At 42.0% G+C, this 20,458-nt stretch overlaps 1 protein-coding gene across 1 annotated transcript in view; it reads left to right on the top strand.

Annotated features, from left to right (window-relative positions):
* AK5 (adenylate kinase 5) overlaps nucleotides 1-20,458 on the top strand; it is a 359,252-nt gene that overhangs the window by 90,266 nt on the left and 248,528 nt on the right. Inside the window, exon 6 of the mRNA XM_077450424.1 lies at nucleotides 2,992-3,183. Coding sequence (XP_077306550.1) covers nucleotides 2,992-3,183 — 192 coding nt within the window. The remainder of the gene's footprint in view (nucleotides 1-2,991; nucleotides 3,184-20,458) is intronic.

The following is a 20,458-nucleotide window of genomic DNA, read 5'->3' as shown; positions in this document are numbered from 1 at the left end:
TGTAATAGGAAGTCCCGTCTCCTGGGCCGCCATTGAACCACTGTTCTGTCTATCATAGGAGATTCCCACTGTATGTAATCTGTTGGGGCTCATCCCGCCCCCCTCCCTGTCCCCTCTAGGCTGCAGATGGGCATCAATCAGGCTGCCCTGATGGCATAGGTGAGGCTGCTGCATTGATGGCAATGGTGAGGCTACTGCATTGATGGCAATGGTGAGGCTACTGCATTGATGGCACTTGTGAGGCTGCAGATGGGCATTGATCAGGCTGCATTAATGACAATGGTAAGGCTGCAGATGGGCACTGACCCTTATTTTGCTCCAAAGTTCCTTATTTAAAATTTTAAGTTGTTTTTCTGAAACTTCTCTCTTAAAATGAATGTGCATGTTATACGCCGATAAATATGGTAATTACACTGAAAATCGGATCAAATCATAGCTACAGGGTGAACCTAGCCTTAGTGTTATTTAACTATAACATAGAAAAATCAGGTCTCCTGGCCTGTGCTGGGTGGCAGAGCTGTGTATATCTTGTACATTAAAACCGCTCCCAATTAATGTATTTTATCTCTGTATTTAGCTATTTAACTGGAGTTCAGCTTTATATGTTACATAGCAAATAACATTTCATAGCTCTTTCCATTCCTAGAAAGTTTGGAGATATGATATAATATTTGCTGCAGAGAAGAAAATCATTCAAAACCTATATAATGTTATTAGATCCCATTCTCTCTGTTCATCTCTGCTACCTGTCTGCTATCTGTCTGCTATCTGTTTGATGGTGCCCTCCACTTGAGATGTCTTGTGTATAGAAGTGGATTTTAAAACCTATTTCATGCTCAGGGAGTATTTAGGCCAAGAGGTTCTTTGTGCCCGAATAAGATTTACAGCTTGGATGCCGTGGCTAAACAATAAACAGTCTGGGATGCAGGCAGCATCCTAGAATCCTAGACGGCGTACGCAGTACAGAGGTTAAAAAGCACATAGCGTCCCCCAGGCAGCATTCTGTGATACTGAAGCATCATTAATTCCTAATTCAAAGGTGTCCTTGTAGATCTGAGCGATAACTGGGTCACTTTTAATTAGCATGAGTAGTTTCCCGAAATACCAAAGCCCATTGTGTCCTTTACGATGCCAACTTTGGGTTTAATGTAATTAGAATTATGTACTGTCATGCATTGAATACATAAGGTCCCATTAAAAAAATATTTAAAGTGTTAATATGGTCCATCCTTGAGATAAGAGTCTCCAATCTTCTGTGAAGGCTTTCCTGAAGATTTTGTAGTGTCTGTGAGAATTTGTGCCCATTCAGTCAAGAGAGCATTTGCAAAGTCAGGAACTGATGTTGATAAGATCTGGCTCGCAGTCAGCATTGCAATTACCAAAGCTGTCCTATAGGTTAGGGCAATGCACTCGTCATTCAGTTCCTCCTCACCTAACCTGTCATAATGTGTCCCTAACTATGGGGCACAGTTCTGCTGGAACAGAAAATGGTCTTTACCCAACAGTCCAGAATTGTTTAACATGTCTTTTGCCTTGCTTCTACTGAGGTGGCCTTAGCCACATTCAACTCGGGTGCTACAATGGCTCACAAATGCAAAAACCAAGTATTTTTAGCATGACATTTTTCCAGATGATCTCTGATGGACTATAGAATGATAACTGCATTGACCACCTGGTTTCTGCTGGCCTGGAGGATCTAGAGGTTGTCAAGTCAGCAGTAGCCATACATTCCCATTGATTGCCTGGGTCTGTCCAAACATCAAGGCTCCATGATCCTCATGGAAATGACCATGTGACTAATGCCTCAGCACAGTTTGCAGCTCAATTTTTTTTTTTTTTTGGAAATAGTCAATTCCAGAGAACAATAGAAAGCAATCAGTGAATTGCTGATGCAAACAGCTATACTAGTCCTTTTTTAGCTGAATTTAGCTTTGAGAAGAAGACCATGCACTGCATACAAACAGTTTGAAGTGTTTCTGTTTTTCTGGAGTGACCTCCCAACACCTGATTCTGTAATGGGAGGACCTTCACCATTTACAACAGGAGGAGCTCTAGTATTCATTGGATATAGAATTAAATAGGGGGATTTCTAAAAAATCTCCCTGCAGGTGAACTTGCACTATATGATTCATGCTATCTCCTGCAAGCAGAACACAGATAGCACCTAAATGTGTAGTTCCTGAAGCGTGTGTTCAATTTCAAACTTCTAAGCCCTTGTACACACGGTCGGAGAATCCGTCGGAATGTGTCCTATCGGACCGTGTCATCGGATAATCCGACTGTGTGTGGTATGCATCGGACTGATTCCGTCCGAATATCCGTCAGACCCAATTTTCCAACATGTTGGAAATATTTCCCGACCAACTGGGCCGGTCGGACCTAATCCAATCATGTGTAGAGATTTTTGATCGGACCAAGTGGCACGCATGCTCAGATCAAATTCCTACATCAAAGCTATTGGCTACTAGTCTGAATGTAGTCCCATCGTAAGGAAATTACGTCATCACGTTCTGAAAGATCGGATTTTTCGACAACTTTGTCCGACCGTGTGTATACAACAGTTTCAGACAAGATCCAACGGACAAAATCCAACGGATTTGGTTGTCGAAATCTCCAACCGTGTGTACAGGGGCTAAGGCAAGCTGGTTAGTGGTTATGAAAAACTTTTTAGTTTTGCCATTTTTCCATTTTTCTACACAGGGCTTTCTTTAGAGGAAGCCTGCAGTGTGTGTGGAAGGGTATTCTCTTCCCACATTATTAGCAGGAGTTCCTAGATCACCAAGATTACTTACAAGTTCAGTGGACTGGTGTACTACAGCAGAACCGGGGTAAAAAAGTGCTGAGTAGTTTCAATTTTGAATGGTGTGTATCTGTAACATTTACTGTACTGAAAACAGATGTGCCAAAATCCAAAAGCAAAGTTTACTTGTTTGCACCTAAGTCTGTTTTAACTTTTATTACAGTGTCATTAATTTTTCTATTCATATGTAGATTTGCACGCCAGATCTGGTGGTATTTTTGGCCTGTGCCAACCTCAAGCTGAAGGAGAGGTTACTGAAACGAGCAGAGCAACAGGGACGTCCGGACGACAACCTTAAGGCTATACAGAGGAGATTAATTAACTTCAAACAAAATGCTGTACCTCTGGTTAACTACTTCCAGGAGAAAGGTCTAATCAACACGGTGAGCAACCACTTTCTTCCAAAATGTTTCTAATTTGTTCTAATTAATATTCAACGCTGGCATAAAGGCTAAATAATAACTATTTAAAATTCCAGCTTTAATACAGAAAAAAATCACCCACCGTAAGCTTTTTCTCCTTTAGTGAAAAAAATCTGGTTTTACTTTCCCACATTTGTAATGGCATCTGTTCTCTGTAGACCATTTTTCTAGATTGCTAAATTTTTTCAAAATGAGAGTCAGATGAAAGGGTATGCATGGTAGAAAACAACATTTATTCAGTAGTTCTGTGTAAACTTTTGAGCTGCCAGGGACATGCCTACTGTGAGCTGTTTAATGCCCAGCTCCAGGACTTACAAAAGCAAAATGACACCTCTTTGCACTTCAAGGATTACATTCTCAATAGCTCTAGAGCAGTGGTCTCCAAAGCCCTTTGCTTTCTTGAAGAATGTAGTAAAAATATATAAAATTTAATATTCTAGTATTCTTGTATCTCACAGGGGCATTTCTGGATGTATAGTAAAGTCTTTGTGTAATATGTCAGTGTCCTCTCTCTCCTAGAGGTTGTGTAAAGAAGAAATGTATTTGTCTTTATCCAAGGCCGTATTTCCAACTTTTAGGAATTGTTTCTTAGTAGAAATTGAAGAATCCTTCGTTAGTACAATACTTCCAGAAAGGTTGTTTATTATTCGGAAAGATAAGCAAAGACTTACAATAATGGCATCTGGTAACATATGGTATGGTGATGGCTTCAGAAGGAGGAAGGGATATCAAATGTAATATTCTCCCAAGTGTTGAGTTCCTTCTCTTCCCACCTCTCTTCCTCTCTACCATACAACCCTCATCAATTCTTATACTGTTTCATATTGTTATGTCAGCATTTCCTAGAATAACACCCATTCTTATATGGCTTCAGTCTAAAGATAAGAAGCATAATTCCACCCATTGTCCTGACATAGTAACTCAAAAGAGATGTATCTGTACAGCAAAATGACTTCTCTGCCCTCTGTCCCTGTATATTCTGTGACCTTCAGAAACCATCACTGATTACATATAACATTCACGTGTTGCATATATTTTTCAGAAACTTTTATCACTTAAAATGTTAATTAACTCAAAATCTTCTAACATTGCCTTTATCAGGCCCTTGGCACACTATTCCTCCACTGACACTGGGCACTATTTCTTCTACACCAAAAATGGGGAACCATTCCTGTCACTGATACCAACAGGGTACTATTCCTTCGACTGACCCCAACTGCAGGGTGGTATTCTTCCCACTGACTCCAATGATGGGGCACTATTCCTTTCACTGATACCAACAATTAGGCGCTACTCCTCCCAAAGACACCAATGATGGAGCACTATTTCTTCCCCTGATACCAACAATGAGGCACTATTTTTCCAACTGGCACCAATGATGGGGCATTCTTTACTTCCATTGACACCAGGGACATAAGGGACAGTAAAGTGGCCCTTTGAGAAAGTTTGGAAACTCCTGCTTGTCATGGTTATGCAATAGAGTTGTTCTGCTTACCTGTCTGCATGTGTTCATTTCTAGAGACCAGCCGAGCTTCACCTGACTGCCTTTATTTCCTTCCTCTGGCATGGCTCCACCCTAGCTCCTATCAGACAACTCTATATTAACCTGTGCACTGCTAGCTTATCCTGCTGATCAACCTTTGTGTGTTAGCTTCCTGTTTCCTGCCGTGTGCTCTGCTACTGTTTTCCGTTACCGACTTTGGCGTGTTCTGACTATCCCTGCTTGCCTGTGACCCTGACCTTTTGGCGTGTACCCAACTATTCTGTTCTGCTTGTGGCCCCGACCTTGGCTTTGTCCCTCACCATCCCTATCCTCCTGTTGCCTACTGTGGGTGTGAGCTGGGGGTCCCTGGGGGTCGCGACCTGGAGCCAGTTGCAGCCAAGTCCATCCTCACCACTCGAGGCTCTGGTGAACACCTGCTGGCTCTTAGACTCCGTGCCCCGGGGAATCTTACGCTCTAACCCCAGTGGGATCTGTCCCCCGTCTGCAGCAGTCAGCCGTAGGGTCCACAACCTTGCAGTGCACCCCTAACCCTACAGTGTGCATCTGTCACCTGGGCTCTAGGTGACCTGACACTGCTCTAGGGGATAAAGAATAAGGTGTAATACTTGCCTCACTCCTCACTCTGGCATTCACTTTTGCATCGGCTTGTGGACAATCCTCGCGTAAAATGCACGGCTATTTGTCCTTCGCTGTACTCGATGACGTTATCATGCGACCATGGTTTGGAGTGCCTTATAGAAGAGGTGCTTTAAAAATGCTTTAATGATGTTGCATTTTAATTAATTTGTGTTATTAATTGGCATAATTGTGTCCAAAATATTCTAGCATACTGAAAGTAGGAAGGAGTTTACATTATATTTGCCCCATTCTTTTTATGAACTACACCCATTGCAGAGCTTGTTGATTGTAGTTACAGGCTATCCACATGCGTTTCTCTCTCTCCAATGACTCTGCCAACCACTGGGTAGAGGAAGCATTTTGGGAAGCAGTTATCAAATTTAAAATTTAAAGTATTAGTGTAGAAACCAACTGGGCTGGTTTTGACTGGCATAGTCCGCAATAGTCCCTGTTCTTTCCTTCCCGTACTCATCTCGCCTTCCCACCGTCTTTTTGTTCTTTCTTTCTTGACTGGTCCCTATGCCCTCTTTTGATTTTTAGGTGTGTCCAGGACCAACCCAAATGTTGTCTGGCATTCCAAATAACCTGCTTTGCATTGCTAGCTATCTCCCCCATTTTTTTTTGTTGTATTTATGTTTATTATGATTGACTTTGGAGAATGTTCATCCTCTTTTGTTCATACTGTGCAAGTCTGTCTTTGCCCATGTTGCCAATCCTAGCCCCGGCCTGGGCAGACTAGGTACTTTTTCTTCTTACTTTTCTTTTAATGGCATAATTGAATAATAACTTTTGAACCAGAAAAAGTATTAGGGGTTGATCTACTAAAGGCAAATAGACTGTGCACTTTGCAAAGTGCAATTGCCCCCTCCAAGTTCAGTTTCTCCAGAGCTTTGTAAGCGAGGTAAGGATTCAGTTTGCAAATAGTGCCCAATCACGTGCAAGAAAAAAAAAAAAACAGCATTTTTGCTTGCACATGATTGGATGATGAAAGTCAGCAGAGCTTCTTCTCATTTACTAAGCTCTGGAACTGCTCTTGCCGAGTGCAACTGCACTTTGCAAAGTGCACAGTCTCTTTGCCTTTAGTAAATTTACCTCTTACACGATTGGAATTTCGGCTACCAAATGACCGATGAGAGCTTTCCATCGGAAAATGTGACCATGTGTAGGCTCCATCGGAATTTTGCTGGCCAAATTCCCGCCAGCAAAAAATTTCAGAGCATGTTCTCAATTTTTCCAACGGAAATTGCGATCGTCTGTAGCAATTCCGATGCGCAAAATTCCTACACATGCCTGGAAACAATTCGACGCATGCTCGGAAGCATTGAACTTGATTTTTTCTCAGCTTATTCGTAGTGTTGTGACCGTGTGTACTCAAGACAGCTTGCGCGGAATTCCGTCGGGAAAACCATCAGAGCTTTTTCCGACCATAATTCCGATCATGTGTACGCGGCATTAGTGTAGACATGAACTCCACCATTTGAAAGTACATTTCAAGCCTTGCCAGGCACACAATAGGAAATCATACTCATTAGTAGAGCTGCACGATTAATCATGAAAAAATCAAGATCGAGATTCAACCCCCCCTCACGATCTTAATACTGCATTTCCCCGATTCAGTGCAAAGGCATTCTCTGCCCACTGCTGACAGCTGCTCTGTAAAAAAATAAATAAAAAAAAACAGCCTGCCAAGCTTATCACAATATCGCTCAGGCAGAGATAAAGAGAAACATTGTAACATGTTTAGTTCTTTTAGAGCAAAAGAATGAGCAGAAGAATGACCGAATGAACTTTGGTCTGACTTAAAGTGGTTTGGTACCTGAAAATGAAACTTCATGTTATTAAAATCAACAGATAGCATACTTACCTAAACGAACCCTGAAAAAAAAAATATTATTTACTTACCTTTTATTTCTGATGTTTCAGCTGACTTCCGGGTTGTCCTCCCGTGGGAGTAGGCGTGGCTTTCGTCCTCGCAATGGTCCCTGGGAAATTTGTAAGCTATTTCCCAAGAATCCATGGGGGACAATGAAATTGCGAAATCTCGCGAGATTTCGTTAGGACGCCGGTCACGTGACGAGGGCGTGTACGAATTTGCCATTTTTAAAGTTTGCAGGCAGCTGTATCTGCCATTACCACTATTGCACACTGAGCATGTGCAAGATGGAGCGGAGCATGCTGGGAGCCAGACGTCATCATATACCAGGAAGTAAATGCCTGTGGGCTTCAGACGCCCACAGTTAAAATGGAAAACGCCAGAGCAGGTTTTTATAAGTCATCCCGAGGAAAAGATTTGTCGCGCCGGGGGTCAAATAAACGCCGGACGTGGATGCCAATCGAAGGTAGCACTCGCCCACCTGTGACACAGGTAAGAAAAAAAAAAAAAAAGAGCGGAATCCCGCTTTAAAGACAAAGGCCGCGTACACACGGGCGGATTGTCTGCCCAACTAAGTTCGTCAGACAATCCGACAGACAGTCCGTTCAACTTTGGAATGAACGGACTTGACCACACACGATGAACAGACAGTCCGCTGAAAGCTTGCGCGATGACGTGTACAGCACGTACGACGGGACTAGAAATACGACGTCCAATACACTGCAATGCAACCTTCGGCGTGTAAATCCTTTCTGAGCATGCGCCATACTTAGTCCGTCCAACTTGCCTACACACGAGCGGACTGTCCGCTGAAACCAAGTTTGGACGGACAAAATTACGGAAATTCCGAAAGACTTAGTCCGTCAGACTGTCCGCTGAAAAAGTCCGCTGAAGCCCACACACGAGCGGACTGTCCGCTGAAACACGTTTCAGCAGACTAAGTTGGACAGACAGTCCGCCCGTGTGTACGCGGCCTAAGCCTTTTTCTGACACTTGTTGCTTACAAGTTAAAATCTGTATCTTTTTCTAGAAAATTACTTAGATCACACACACACACACATCATTTTTTTTTTTAGCAGAGACCCTAGAGAATAAAATGTTTTATGTCACGCTGTATATTTGCTCAGCAGTCTTTTAAACGCAATTATTTTGGAGAAAAAATACACTTTCATGAATTAAAAAATAAATAAATAAACAGTAAAGTTAGCCCAATTTTTTTGTATAATGTGAACGATGATGTTAGGCACCGTGAATTGTTTGGTTCTTTATTCTAAGCAAAAAAAATTGTGATTCTCGTTTTAGCCAGTATCGTGCATCTCTACTCACTAGGGACATGGAATGGAGCCATCTACTCTTTTATTTAACTAGAAACACATTAAAAGATCCAGAGCGACCATCTAGTTTGTATCCAATCAAGCGGGCCCATGTACTACATAGCTTTTCCTAGTTCCAAAGAAGATTGTACAATCAGATAGTAAGGTCAGCTGTACGTATCTCATTGATCACATCTACATTCTGATGAATTGTTCATTCCAAGTCAGACAAGAGCTGTCAATGTTTTTTTATTTTATTTAATAGTCTAAATTATTAGATTATTCGCAAATCTCTGAACTTCTTCAGTGTTGTCGTCACTGGAAAACACTTTGATCTTCGTGTAGCAGGTTCTTTTGTCTGCTTAGGGGCAAGGAATCCATTTACTGTACTGATGGCCAGCAAGCTTGAAACAGCTGTATACAGTTTGGAATAAGCAGCTTTATAATAATAGTGTGTACTAACGTGCTGTAAATCAGGGGCTCTGGTTGTACAAGTGTGTCAGGGGCATTAGGCCTGTTGCACACAGGAGTAAGAAATACTGAAGTTTTTTACTCATCTGAAATGAGATGCATTGTTGTCTATGGGACATTGCACACAGCTGAGTAAAGATCAGTAATACAGCGTTGATTACAGAGCTAAAAAAATAAATAAAAAAAAATAATAAAAATAGAAAATTTTTCATTTGAGTACAGTTATTTACTCACAAATTTACTCATTTTAGCCCGTTGCATGCAGGCGTCATAAATATAAATGAAAATATTACAATAATGGCAATGAAGAAGAATTTTATTCATCTATACTCATCTATACACTTACACACCTTTTTACTCACCTAAACTCAATACTACTCAGGTCTTTACACACGGTTTTTGGCCCCACAGCCCCAGTTCATGAGTAAACATTAGTAAATTATGGCGCCTGTGTGCAAGGGGCTTTAAAGTGGCAGTGTGACAGACCTAGCCAGGACAGAGGCTTTTGGAGTGGACTGAATGCTAGCCTCTTTCCTACCGATCATGGGCCCTGGCATTTGGGGGAACGGTGCTCTTTGTGAGCTGTATGCCTGGGAGCCTTGAGGTGGTGTTACTTTGGATTCAGGTCCATATCCCTCCCAAAACACACAGACTCTGGGAACCCTGTATATGCCATATTAGAAATAGTGACAGCTTCATACTGTTGGGACACATACTGTTAGATGCTAATGTCATCAACTCCAGCCACCTTTCTGTTGTCTTCTATAATGTAAATGAGTCTAGTCTGGCATGCCACAGCTTCTAAGAGTCTTCCACCCATTGTTGTTTGTGCTAATTAACCCTGCAATTGTATGAAGGATTTTTGTGTTGAGATGTATGATAATGTGTAGTGTAGTTAGGGAGTCACATCGGCTGCTTTAAGGGATTAGTTAATTAGCTCATGTTAGTTTATGTTTCTGGTTACAGTTGTATTGTTAGAGTAATATCAGCAGGAGGGGGAACCTCCTCCTCTTAAGGCTCCATGCACACTGAAGCTCAAAAAAGCTTTTTCTGGATGCCAGATTGCTGGCAGAAAACACTGGTTGAAAAACGTGCTTTTAACAGCATTTTGTACTAGCGTTTATGGGCGTTTTCAATAAAAATACACAGAGGACACTCCAAAAATCCCACAGTGCATTCCAAACTCCCAAAATGCATTGAAAAAATAGAATGCCGAACACTAATTAACGCGTGTTTATGAGGGTTTATAAGCATTTATGAGCCTTTATCGGCGTTTGTCGTTTTTTGGCGGTGAAAAACGTCACTTTGAACGCGCATTTCTGGCGTTCAGAAAAAAGCCCATAAACTCCACTGCTCATTAAAGCTAAAAAAAACGTCCATGTGTGCATGGACACATAGGCTAACATAGAGTGGAGTTTATGGGCTTTTAAAAAAAACGCCCAAACGCCAATAAACTGCAGTTTATGAGCTCCAGTGTGCATGGAGCCTTAAAGCGGTAGTAAACCCATACATTTAAAAAAAAAGGAAAAAAAAAAACTCTGCAAGGCAAAGGTGCAAAGGTATAATGAGCTAGTATGCAGCGCATACTAGCTCATTATCAAATACTTACCTCAGAACGAAGCCTCCGTATTGGTGCCCAGTCCACGCCGAGGGAGCTGACATCTTGCCCCCGGCGTGTCTTCCCGGGTTCGTGGCTCCAGCGCTGTGATGATGTCACTCTCACGCACGAGACCAGGAGTTTTCTTCCTGGCAAGGTCTTACAACGCTGCCGGACCTTCAACTGGGGCATTCAGAGCGCATGCGCCTGCTGACGTCAGTGGCTGCATGCATAGGGAATATCTTTAGGAGATATACATTTTCCCTACAGGTAAGCCTTATTATAGGCTTACCTGTAGGTAAAAGTCTAAAATTTGAGTATACAACCACTTTAACTGTATTTAAAACTTGTATTTTGGTTCTAATAAAGAGTCCATGTTCAGCAACTAAACAAGTATCATCTTGTTTTGTGCTTGTGAGCGGTTGGAATATCTGATATCTATATTCAGACTGTGAGGAAGTGGTATATGATGAATGCACTCAAGCGGAGTGTGGGACGTTTCATTACAGGCAGTAAAGGCAAAATCAAAAAAATGAAATATATGATACATTCTGCCACTAGCATAATCAAAGCCGTCTTTGTTTTCCTGCATCCCCTGGTAACGTGTTTTTTTTTTTTTAACGTGTTGATCAGGCCTGGATCTAGGGTGGGTGCTGGGGTGAGCTGCGGAGCAAATTTTAGTAGTGCCCCCCCTCCCTGGTCTTTGGGAGTGCATGCACTGATCTGATGAGGGCAATTGATGTCATGATAGCTCTAGTGGGGTGATTGATTTAAGGGAGACTCTAATGAGAACTTTTGATGGTAGTGAGACTCTGATGGGAACATTAATGTGAGGGGGACTCTGATGGGGACATTTGAAGTAAGGTGGACTCTGATGGAAATGTTTGCTGGTAGGGAGACTCTAATGGGAGCGTTAATGTGAGGGGGACATTTGAAGTAAGGGGGACTCTAATGGGGCAATCTATACAAGGGGGTACTCTGATGAGGACAATTGATGTAAGGGATAGTCATATGGGGAACAGCTGATGTAAAGGAACACTCTGATGGGACACCTGATGTAAGGGGGCACTCTGATGGGGACTCTGATGAGGACTATGTGAGAAGGGCCTCTGCTGAAGACCCCTGATATAAGGGGGAAAGGTTCTCTGTACTCACCCTAATCTAATGACCAGGGCTTTTTTTTCTCAGAAAATAGGTACTGGAACTCAACCACGACCCCCCACATGCACCCTCCAAACCACATCAAATAGTGAGTGTGGTCAAATTTCACCAACAGTGAAAGAGTTTTAAATAAGGGCAATAAATACAAGGGGTGCGCTGCACACATAGCTCAAAGTTCAGGGGTGAGCTGCACACAGAGTGTAGCGTACATCCTCTTTCCACAGCTGCTTACCTCTGCGTCCACATCTCACTTTTACCCCTCTTCAGCTCTGACCTCTGCATGCACCCCACCCCCCCTCCGGTACCTCCCCGCACACTGTAGATGGGTCTGCCTCTCACTTTCAGGGAGTTCATCCAGTGGGGGTGTCGGAATCTGCACTGCACAGCACCTGCATCTCCCTTGTCCCCATCCTGCACTCAGTGTGAGACACCCAGGAGATCAGATCTGTGGGAGCCGTTGGGAGACAAGCTGTTACTTGTAAACACAGAAGCTGGACTTCTGTGTTTTACAAGTGATAGTGGTGAGCAGGGAGCAGAGGGCCTGAGTCAGAGGTGGTGGAACTCAGTTCCAGCTGAAAAAAAGCCCTGCTAATGACAGCCTAAGGCAGGGGTAGGCAACCTGGGGCCCTCCAGCTGTTTTGGAACTACATTTCCCATGAGGAAAAAACTATATAAATTATTGGTACACTAATATCAATACTGAATAAATACTTATACCATAAAAATCAATAATTATGTGACTAAATATATAAAAATTATGAAATAAATAAATAACCATATATGTGAATAAATGAATTAAATGTGATTTACATAAATCAATTCTCCATAAATAAATCCACCTTGTGCATAAATAAATATAAATTAAATTTCCTTAATTGATGCCTTCTGTGCATATATGCATAAATAAATATAAATATAAATTAATATAAATAAATAGTATTTTTTAATGCCTTCCGTGCATATAAAAAACTCTTCCTGATGGAATACGTGGATCCAGAGTCTGATCACATACAGCTCCTGTGTCTGCACTTTAATCAAAACACTCCCGTGCGGCGATATCCACAAGACTCAAGATATAGTCCTTAGAATGACTTATCAACCTCAGTCCTTTATTATGTCCACAAAACACTTCTATCCCACTGTAGCGCATATATCCCTTATCTCTTTGCTCCTTGCTTTTTATCTTTCATTTTGCCATAGGAGAAAAAAAAGAGAAGAGAGACAAGGGATAGTGTATTACTGCGATAAAGGATGAATTTAATATGTGCACGTCAATTCACTCACAAAACCAGTTAAAGCATATAAAGGGTATTGACAGAACGTCAGATTGTACTCCTCCTCACAGCCTCTCCATGCCTCTGAACACTGAGGGCTTGACGTCACTGGCTCCTCCTCCCGACGCGTTGCGTCACAGGTCACGTGACATTCTCAAGGGAAATTAGCCTAGTGGCGCTCGTGGGGGATTTTAAAGCCGCTTTTTGTTATGCAGTTGCCATAGTGACTACACCAGGATCATTGTATCATCATGCCGCCATCCTCATAGCTCCAACCACAAGCCATTGCATGAAAAAAAGAAGATACAATCCATGCACAGAAGTATAAATGAAAAGGATACAATCATTTCAGATGCCACATAGCTCCAATTTTACCATAAAATTTTTACCATTCTGACATATAAATTTTTAATAATTAATACTTAAAATACTGAATAAAAGATAATAAACTTTCACATTACAAACTACATTATTTATCCGATAATTTCACTATACTTAAAAATAAAATAAAAATAAAAATGAAAAGTGAAAATAAAAATAAATATAAAAATAAATAAAAATAGATATAAGTAAAAATAAAAATATTTTATATATATTTTATATAAAAATAAACCCATCACCATTTCCCATGAGGCATTGCAATGCTGGCAGTTACAATTACTCCCAAAGGCATGATGGGACTTGTAGTTCTGCAACAGCTGATCAGATAGGCTAGATCTGGCCCTGCTGTTGATCCTATCAGTAAATCCACCTCCTTTAACAGACCAAAGCTGTGCAGCAAAAGTGGTACTTAGAGGGTTGTGACAAACCATTTACCACTGACAAAGGTCAGGTTTTATTCATTTAGGTAAAGCGGTAGTAAAAAACGTTTTTGAGATTTTTACCTACAGGTAAGCCTATAATAAGGCTTAACTGACGTGCACCGTTTAGGAGATATTCACCCTGGATACATCCATTGACGTCACTGGCACATGCGCTTTTGAAGGGCCTCAATATGGTCCCTTTCACACTGGGGCATTGTGGGCGTCAGCGGTAAAGCGCCGCTGTTTTTTAGTGGCGCTTTACCATCGTTTTAGCAGCGGTATGTGGCCGCTAGCGGGGCGGTTTTAACCCTCGCTAGTGGCCGAAAAAGGGTTAAATCTGGCCACAAAGCGCCGCTGCAGCAGCGCTTTGCCGGCGGTATAGCCGTGCTGCCCCATTGATTTCAATGGGTAGGAGCGGTTTAGGAGCGGTGAATACACCGTTCCTTCACCGTTCCAAAGATGTGGCTAGCAGGACTTTTTTCAACGTCCTGCCAGCGCACCGCTCCACTGTGAAAACCCTCCAGCTTTCACACTGGAGTGAAAGGAGCCGGTTTTTTCAGGCGCTACACAGGCGCTATTTTTAGCGCTGTAGCGCCTGAAAACTGCCTCGGTGTGAAAGGGGCCGAAATGAGATAGGCCGTCAGTGCATCAGGTGTGATCAATTTTCAATGATTTGCACCATAACTTGTAGACTCTCACAGAGACTAAATAATATCCACTAATTTGGGTTATTTTTACCAAAGAGATGTAGCCGTATACATTTTGGCCCAAATTTATGAACAAAAATGACTTATTTGTAAAATTTTATCATAGAACCTTAAAAAAAGTGTTTTGTTTTTTTTTTCAAAATTTTCGCTCTTTTTTCACTTATGTCGCAAAAAATAAAAAACCCAGTGCTGATTAAATGGCACCAAAAGAAAGCTCTATTTGTATGAAAAAAATGATAAAATGTTTGTTTGGGTACAGTGTTGGATGACTGAGTAATGGTCATTCAAAGTGTGAGAGCGCTGAAAGCTAAAAATTGGTCTGGGAAGGAAGGGTGTATAAATGTCCTGTATTGAAGTGGTTAAGGTAAGTATTTCATAATGTGCTAGTATGCCATGTATACTAGCACATTATGGTATTATTTTGCAGGGGAAAGTGTTTTTTTTTTTTTTGCTTTTGTTTTTTACTGCAGCGGTTTACTACCGCCTTCAAAGGGAACTAAAGCTGTTCTGTAACTGCGTAAAACTGTTACTGTCACTTATGTAAAGCCCTTCGTTGGGCTTGCCCATTTCTCCAAGGAGTGCTGCTGTCTAAGCCCTTGTACACACGGTCAGAGATTCCGACGGAATGTGTCCGATCGGACCGTTTTGTTGGATATTCCGACTGTGTGTGGTCTCCATCGGACTGTTTCCGTCAGAGTATCCGACGGACCAATTTTTCCAACTTGTTGGTAAAATTTTCCGACAAAATGCTCCGATCGGACATACTCCGATCATGTGTAGAGAATTCCGATCGGACAAAGTGCCACGCATGCTCAGATCAAATTCCTAGACCAAAGCTATTGCCTACTAGCGTGAACGTAGTCCCATCGTAACGAAATAACGTCATCACGTCGGATTTTCCGACAACTTTGTCCGACCGTGTGTATACAACAGTTTCGGACAAAATCCATCGGATTTGGTTGTCGGAATCTCCGACCGTGTGTACAAGGGCTAAGGGCATCTCCATTGCTATCCATTGGTAGAGGAGCCACCTCAAGACTGGAAGTATGCTACTGGCCGGGTTGCCAGGTGAAAATGAAGGGAAAAAACAAAAAACAGAAAAGGAATGCAGCCACCACATGTAAGGATTGATAAGCTGCAATATATTACAATTTTGTTTTTGAGTTCAGCTAGTTTTTAAGGAATGGTTTGCATGTGTCCGACCTCTATGACCAATGAGCAATACATTTTATATTTTGGGGATTTCTGTTGGAAGTGCATTTTACAGATACCTTGTGTTTTAAGAAGGATCTACTGTGCTATTTTTTTTTATTGAAAAATGTTCTCCAAACTGTGTGATCCTTTCTTGGATGCAACCTAAAAAATTGATATACGGTTTATTAATGCTTTGGATTTCGACAGATACAATTGAATTTTGGGATCAGTTGTATTGGTGGTGGATATTAAAGTGGTATTAAACCCAAAAGCAAACCTTTATTATATTGCAGCTTACCATTTCCTAGATGTCATGGCTGCATTTGTTTTATTTTTTTAGGCTTTCTTTTCTCTATTTTCATCTGGTGATCCGGCCAGAAAGTTTGTTGTTTTTCAAAGAACAAGCTGTCCAGCAGAATGTATCAGTTACAGAGAGAAGACAAACCATTTAACACCGACCAGAGGTGCTCACAATGATCAGCTTGCATTTATTTATGTTAAACCCTTATCCCCAAAGGAAAAAAAACTGTTTTCCATAACTGCTTACAAAGTATTAGCTGGCTTCAATTTGTTTTGTGTAGCTAAAAATGCTAGAACAGGGGTGCTCAACCTGTGGCTCTCCAGCTGTTGCGGAACTACAAGTCCCATGAGGCATAGCAAGACTCCGACAGCCACAAGCATGACACCCAGAGGCAGAGGCATGATGGGACTTGTAGTTTTGCAACAGCTGGAGAGCCACAGGTTGAGCACCCCTGTGCTAGAACATCTAAGACCCCACTCCCCCCAGACTAACAATGCTGCTGTCCAAAGGTGCCCCCTGTGCTCCTTTATCCAGAGTGGGGGCACTCTAATACAGGAAATGTGTTACTGGCCACAGGTGACAACAGAGGGGGGAAAAGCCTAAGAAAAGAAAACAAATGCAGCCGCCACATCTAATGATTGGTAAGCTGCAATATAGGTAAAAAATTTGGTTTTGGATACAATACCGCTTTAAGGCTGGTCAGCAAGCAGTTACATTTTTTTGCCTCTGTTCCAAAACAATTAAGAAGGACAAACGTTCTGAGATGGTCGGGGCCCCATCTGAGCTCTCGGAGGGCCTGTGCAGAGATACACAATTCCTGGGGTGATCGGTTCATATCCTCTGCGCTCTGGAGATGGAAGGAGATTCACTCTTGTGTAAAAGTTTTTAATTGCTTTTTTTTTTCTTCAGTGATAAATTTGCAGCTGAGTTTCTCTTGTCTGATGTGATGATCTAGCAGAGCTTTGTGACTCATTTGCTCGTTGTTATTCCTCGCCATCTGGTATGTGGAGTCATTTTAAAAATAAAGTTACTTTCTTCATTTTTTATATTTTTTTTTGTTTATTTCATCAGCTGTGGAAAAGTCACAGCTTGTTTTTATGACTTTTTTCTTTGATTATTATGTCGTACTTTATGCAGCATTTATTTTAATGCAGGTAGCGCATTGTGTGGTTTTTTTTTTTTTTTTTATTATTTTTTTTTTTTTTTAAGAAACCCTGAGAAAAGAATTTTGATATTTAGATCAAATTTTATTTAAAAACATACCCAAACCAGTAACAGCCAGTCCATAAGGGGCGCAGGCGTCCCCCTCATCTCCATGCGCCAGCCCCTAATCTCCATGCTGGACGCATAGATTTCTACAAGGTTTTTTTTTTTTTTTTGTTTTTTTAACCACTTCAAAAAGGGTGGGCTCCGGGGGCAGAGCACTGTGCCCTGAGCCCACCCACTTGTGACATTAGCAAATCAACATTCGCTATGGTCTTCCTGCTTCTCCTCCTGGCCAATCAGGACAGGAAGCTGGTTTTAAGACCTGATTTTCTGGGAGGAGAATCCGGGGAAACCGGCTGTGACCTGGACGCGGTAAGTGCAGACAAAGGCGGGGAGGGGTTAGTTTGCTGCCCCCCCACCCCAAAAAATGCAGCACCAGCCGCCAGTGAACCAAATCCATGGCTCCATTCCAGACCTGCGCCATTAATCCCAGGTTGTGGTAGCTAGCACCTCAGTTGTCTATCTCCACGCTCTAAAAAGTCAAAAATCTATGCCGTACTCAAGTTTATCGCTTCTTTTTGCGTTTAATTTGTCAAAAACGTTGCATACATTGATGCCTCATCTTAGAAACAACCTTCCTTGACACGTTTCACCACTGCTGGCTTGCACACAAGGATAGGCGAAGTCCTTGTAAGTAATCCAACAGTGGTGGATCGTGTCAAAGAAGGTTGGTTCTAAGTGGAGACATCGATGTATGCAACTTTTTTTGACCAATTAACCACTTTCAGCCCCGGACCATTTTGCTGGCTTAAGACCAGACCACTTTTTGCGATTCGGCACTGCGTCGCTTTAACTAACAATTGCGCGGTCATGCGACGTGGCTCCCAAACAAAATTGGCGTCCTTTTTTCCCCACAAATAGAGCTTTCTTTTTGTGGTATTTGATCACATCTGTGGTTTTTATTTTTTGCGCTATAAACAAAAAATAGAGCGACAATTTTGAAAAAAACGCATAATTTTTTACTTTTTGTTATAATAAATATCCCCCAAAAATATATAAAAAAAACATTTTTTCCCCTCAGTTTAGGCCGATACGTATTCTTCTACAAATTTTGGGTAAAAAAAATCACAATAAGCGATTATTGATTGGTTTGCGCAAAAGTTATAGCGTTTACAAAATAGGGGATAGTTTTATGGCATTTTTATAAATTTTACTAGTAATGGCGGCGATCAGCGGTTTTTATTGTGACTGCGACATTTTGGCGGACACATCGGACATTTTTGACACATTTTTGGGACCATTGTCATTTATACAGCAATCAATGCCATACAAATGCACTGATTCCTGTGTAAATTACACTGGCAGTGAAGGGGTTAACCAGGGGGTGGCAGTGTAGGGGTTAAGTGTTCCTAGGGGCGTGTTACTAACTGTAAGGGGCTGGGCTTTGTGTTAGTGAACACTGATCTCTGCTCCAATCATATGGAGCAGAGATCAGCATCACTTGTTGCTAGGCAGAACGGGGAGATGCTGTTTACATCGGCATCTCCCCATTCAGCCGTCCCCGCAGCGATTGAGTCCGCGGGACCGGCAGCCGGTGGCGCATACAAGATGGCAGGGCGGCATTTAAAAATGGATGTACCTGTACGCCAATATGCCTGCCCGTGCCATTCTGCCGACGTACATCGGCGTGCGCCAGTCGGGAAGTGGTTAAACGCAGAAAGAAGAGCTAAACTTTTGGAGTGTGGGTTTTACTTTACAATTGTTTGAGTTTAATATGTCTGAGTCATTAATCTAAAGTGTATTTCCAATTTTTTTGGGCCAAATTGGGATACCACCTACTTTATATTTGTTACTTAAACAAAAATAAAACTGCTGGGTCCTAATTTACTTGCTACTTTACTTAGAAGGGGAAAGCTATGTAATGTTAAAGTGACACTAAACAATATCCTTATTCTCCAAAAATAATCCATACACATCCACTACTTAAAGTGGTTTTAAATCCCCCCGAGACATTTTTACATATAGGTAAGCTAATAATAAGGCTTACCTATATGTACTGAAAATATCTCCTAAACGTTCGCCGCATAGGAGATGTTTACATTGCAGTGTGCCAATGAGGTCATTGGCACATGCGCAGTAAACAAACGGCCCTCTGTGCTGTTTCTTCTCCAGCGTGTACCGTGACTGGCAGCTCCCACACACATGCCCCGGAAGGAAGAGGGGTGAAGATGGATGCGGCCACCGTCGGGGACATCGCAGGCTTCATTTTCAGGTAAGTACCACATAATGGGCTAGTATGCGATGCATACTAGCCCATTATGCTTTTACTTTGCAGGGGAATAAAGAGAAAGTAAAACTCATCAGGGTTTACTTCCTCTCTAAAGAGGAGCTCCAGTCTATTAAGTGAAAATTAAGTCATCAGTTACAAAAACTGTAGCTTCTGACCTTTTACCATCAACCACTCATCTATCCCACAATCCAGCGGTGTGCTCACCCTTGCTGTTTTTCTCCCTGTATCCTCTTTTGCTTGTGCCGGCATCTTTCCTATGGGCCCCCGTTTGTGACAGCTTATGTCTTCACAGCCGGGTGCCCACTGTGCATGCGTGACTGGCGCTGCGCACTGTGAATGCCCCCGCAGTCTTTTGGGACCTCTCATGTGTCCCAGAAGACTTCGGGAGAAAAACGTCCACTTCCGATCGGCTAGGCGGTCAAAGCAGAAGCCGGAGCAGGTACCCGTCAAAACCAGGTACCCGCTACCCACCTCCTCCCCAAAAGCGCAATTTTCCAAAACTGAGTGGGGCAGGGGGCCTTAAAGCAGAACTTCCACTTTTTGTGGAACTCCGCTTTAGTGGCACTCAATGTACACAGCTCTATACACACTACAAATTCCATAGTCCTTCCCAGGAGCAAGCAAGAGGGTGGCTATATTCCTACAAACAGTGGGACTATGGAGAACAAACATAGCCATCCTCTAACAGGAAGTCATATCACAGAAGCATAAAAACAAATTGGAATTTTGGTAGAGTCTAAGCAATAGAAGGGACATTTTTTTTAAGTTAACAATACATACTTCAATGTATTTTTTTTATACCAGAGTTTAATGTCACTTTAAAGCGAATTCCTGCCTAACCATAACTGTTCTCAAAAATATCCCCTCTCCCCTCCTGCTACCTATCCTGTCTACTTTATGTAAAAAAAAGATCTGTATACTTAT

Source organism: Lithobates pipiens, unplaced genomic scaffold, assembly GCF_037356315.1.
Source record: "Lithobates pipiens isolate NorthernLeopardFrog02 unplaced genomic scaffold, aLitPip1_a1.2 Scaffold_23, whole genome shotgun sequence".
Taxonomy (NCBI): domain Eukaryota; kingdom Metazoa; phylum Chordata; class Amphibia; order Anura; family Ranidae; genus Lithobates; species Lithobates pipiens.
Note: the sequence above shows the minus strand (reverse complement) of the source record. Positions and strands in the feature narration are given on the sequence as shown.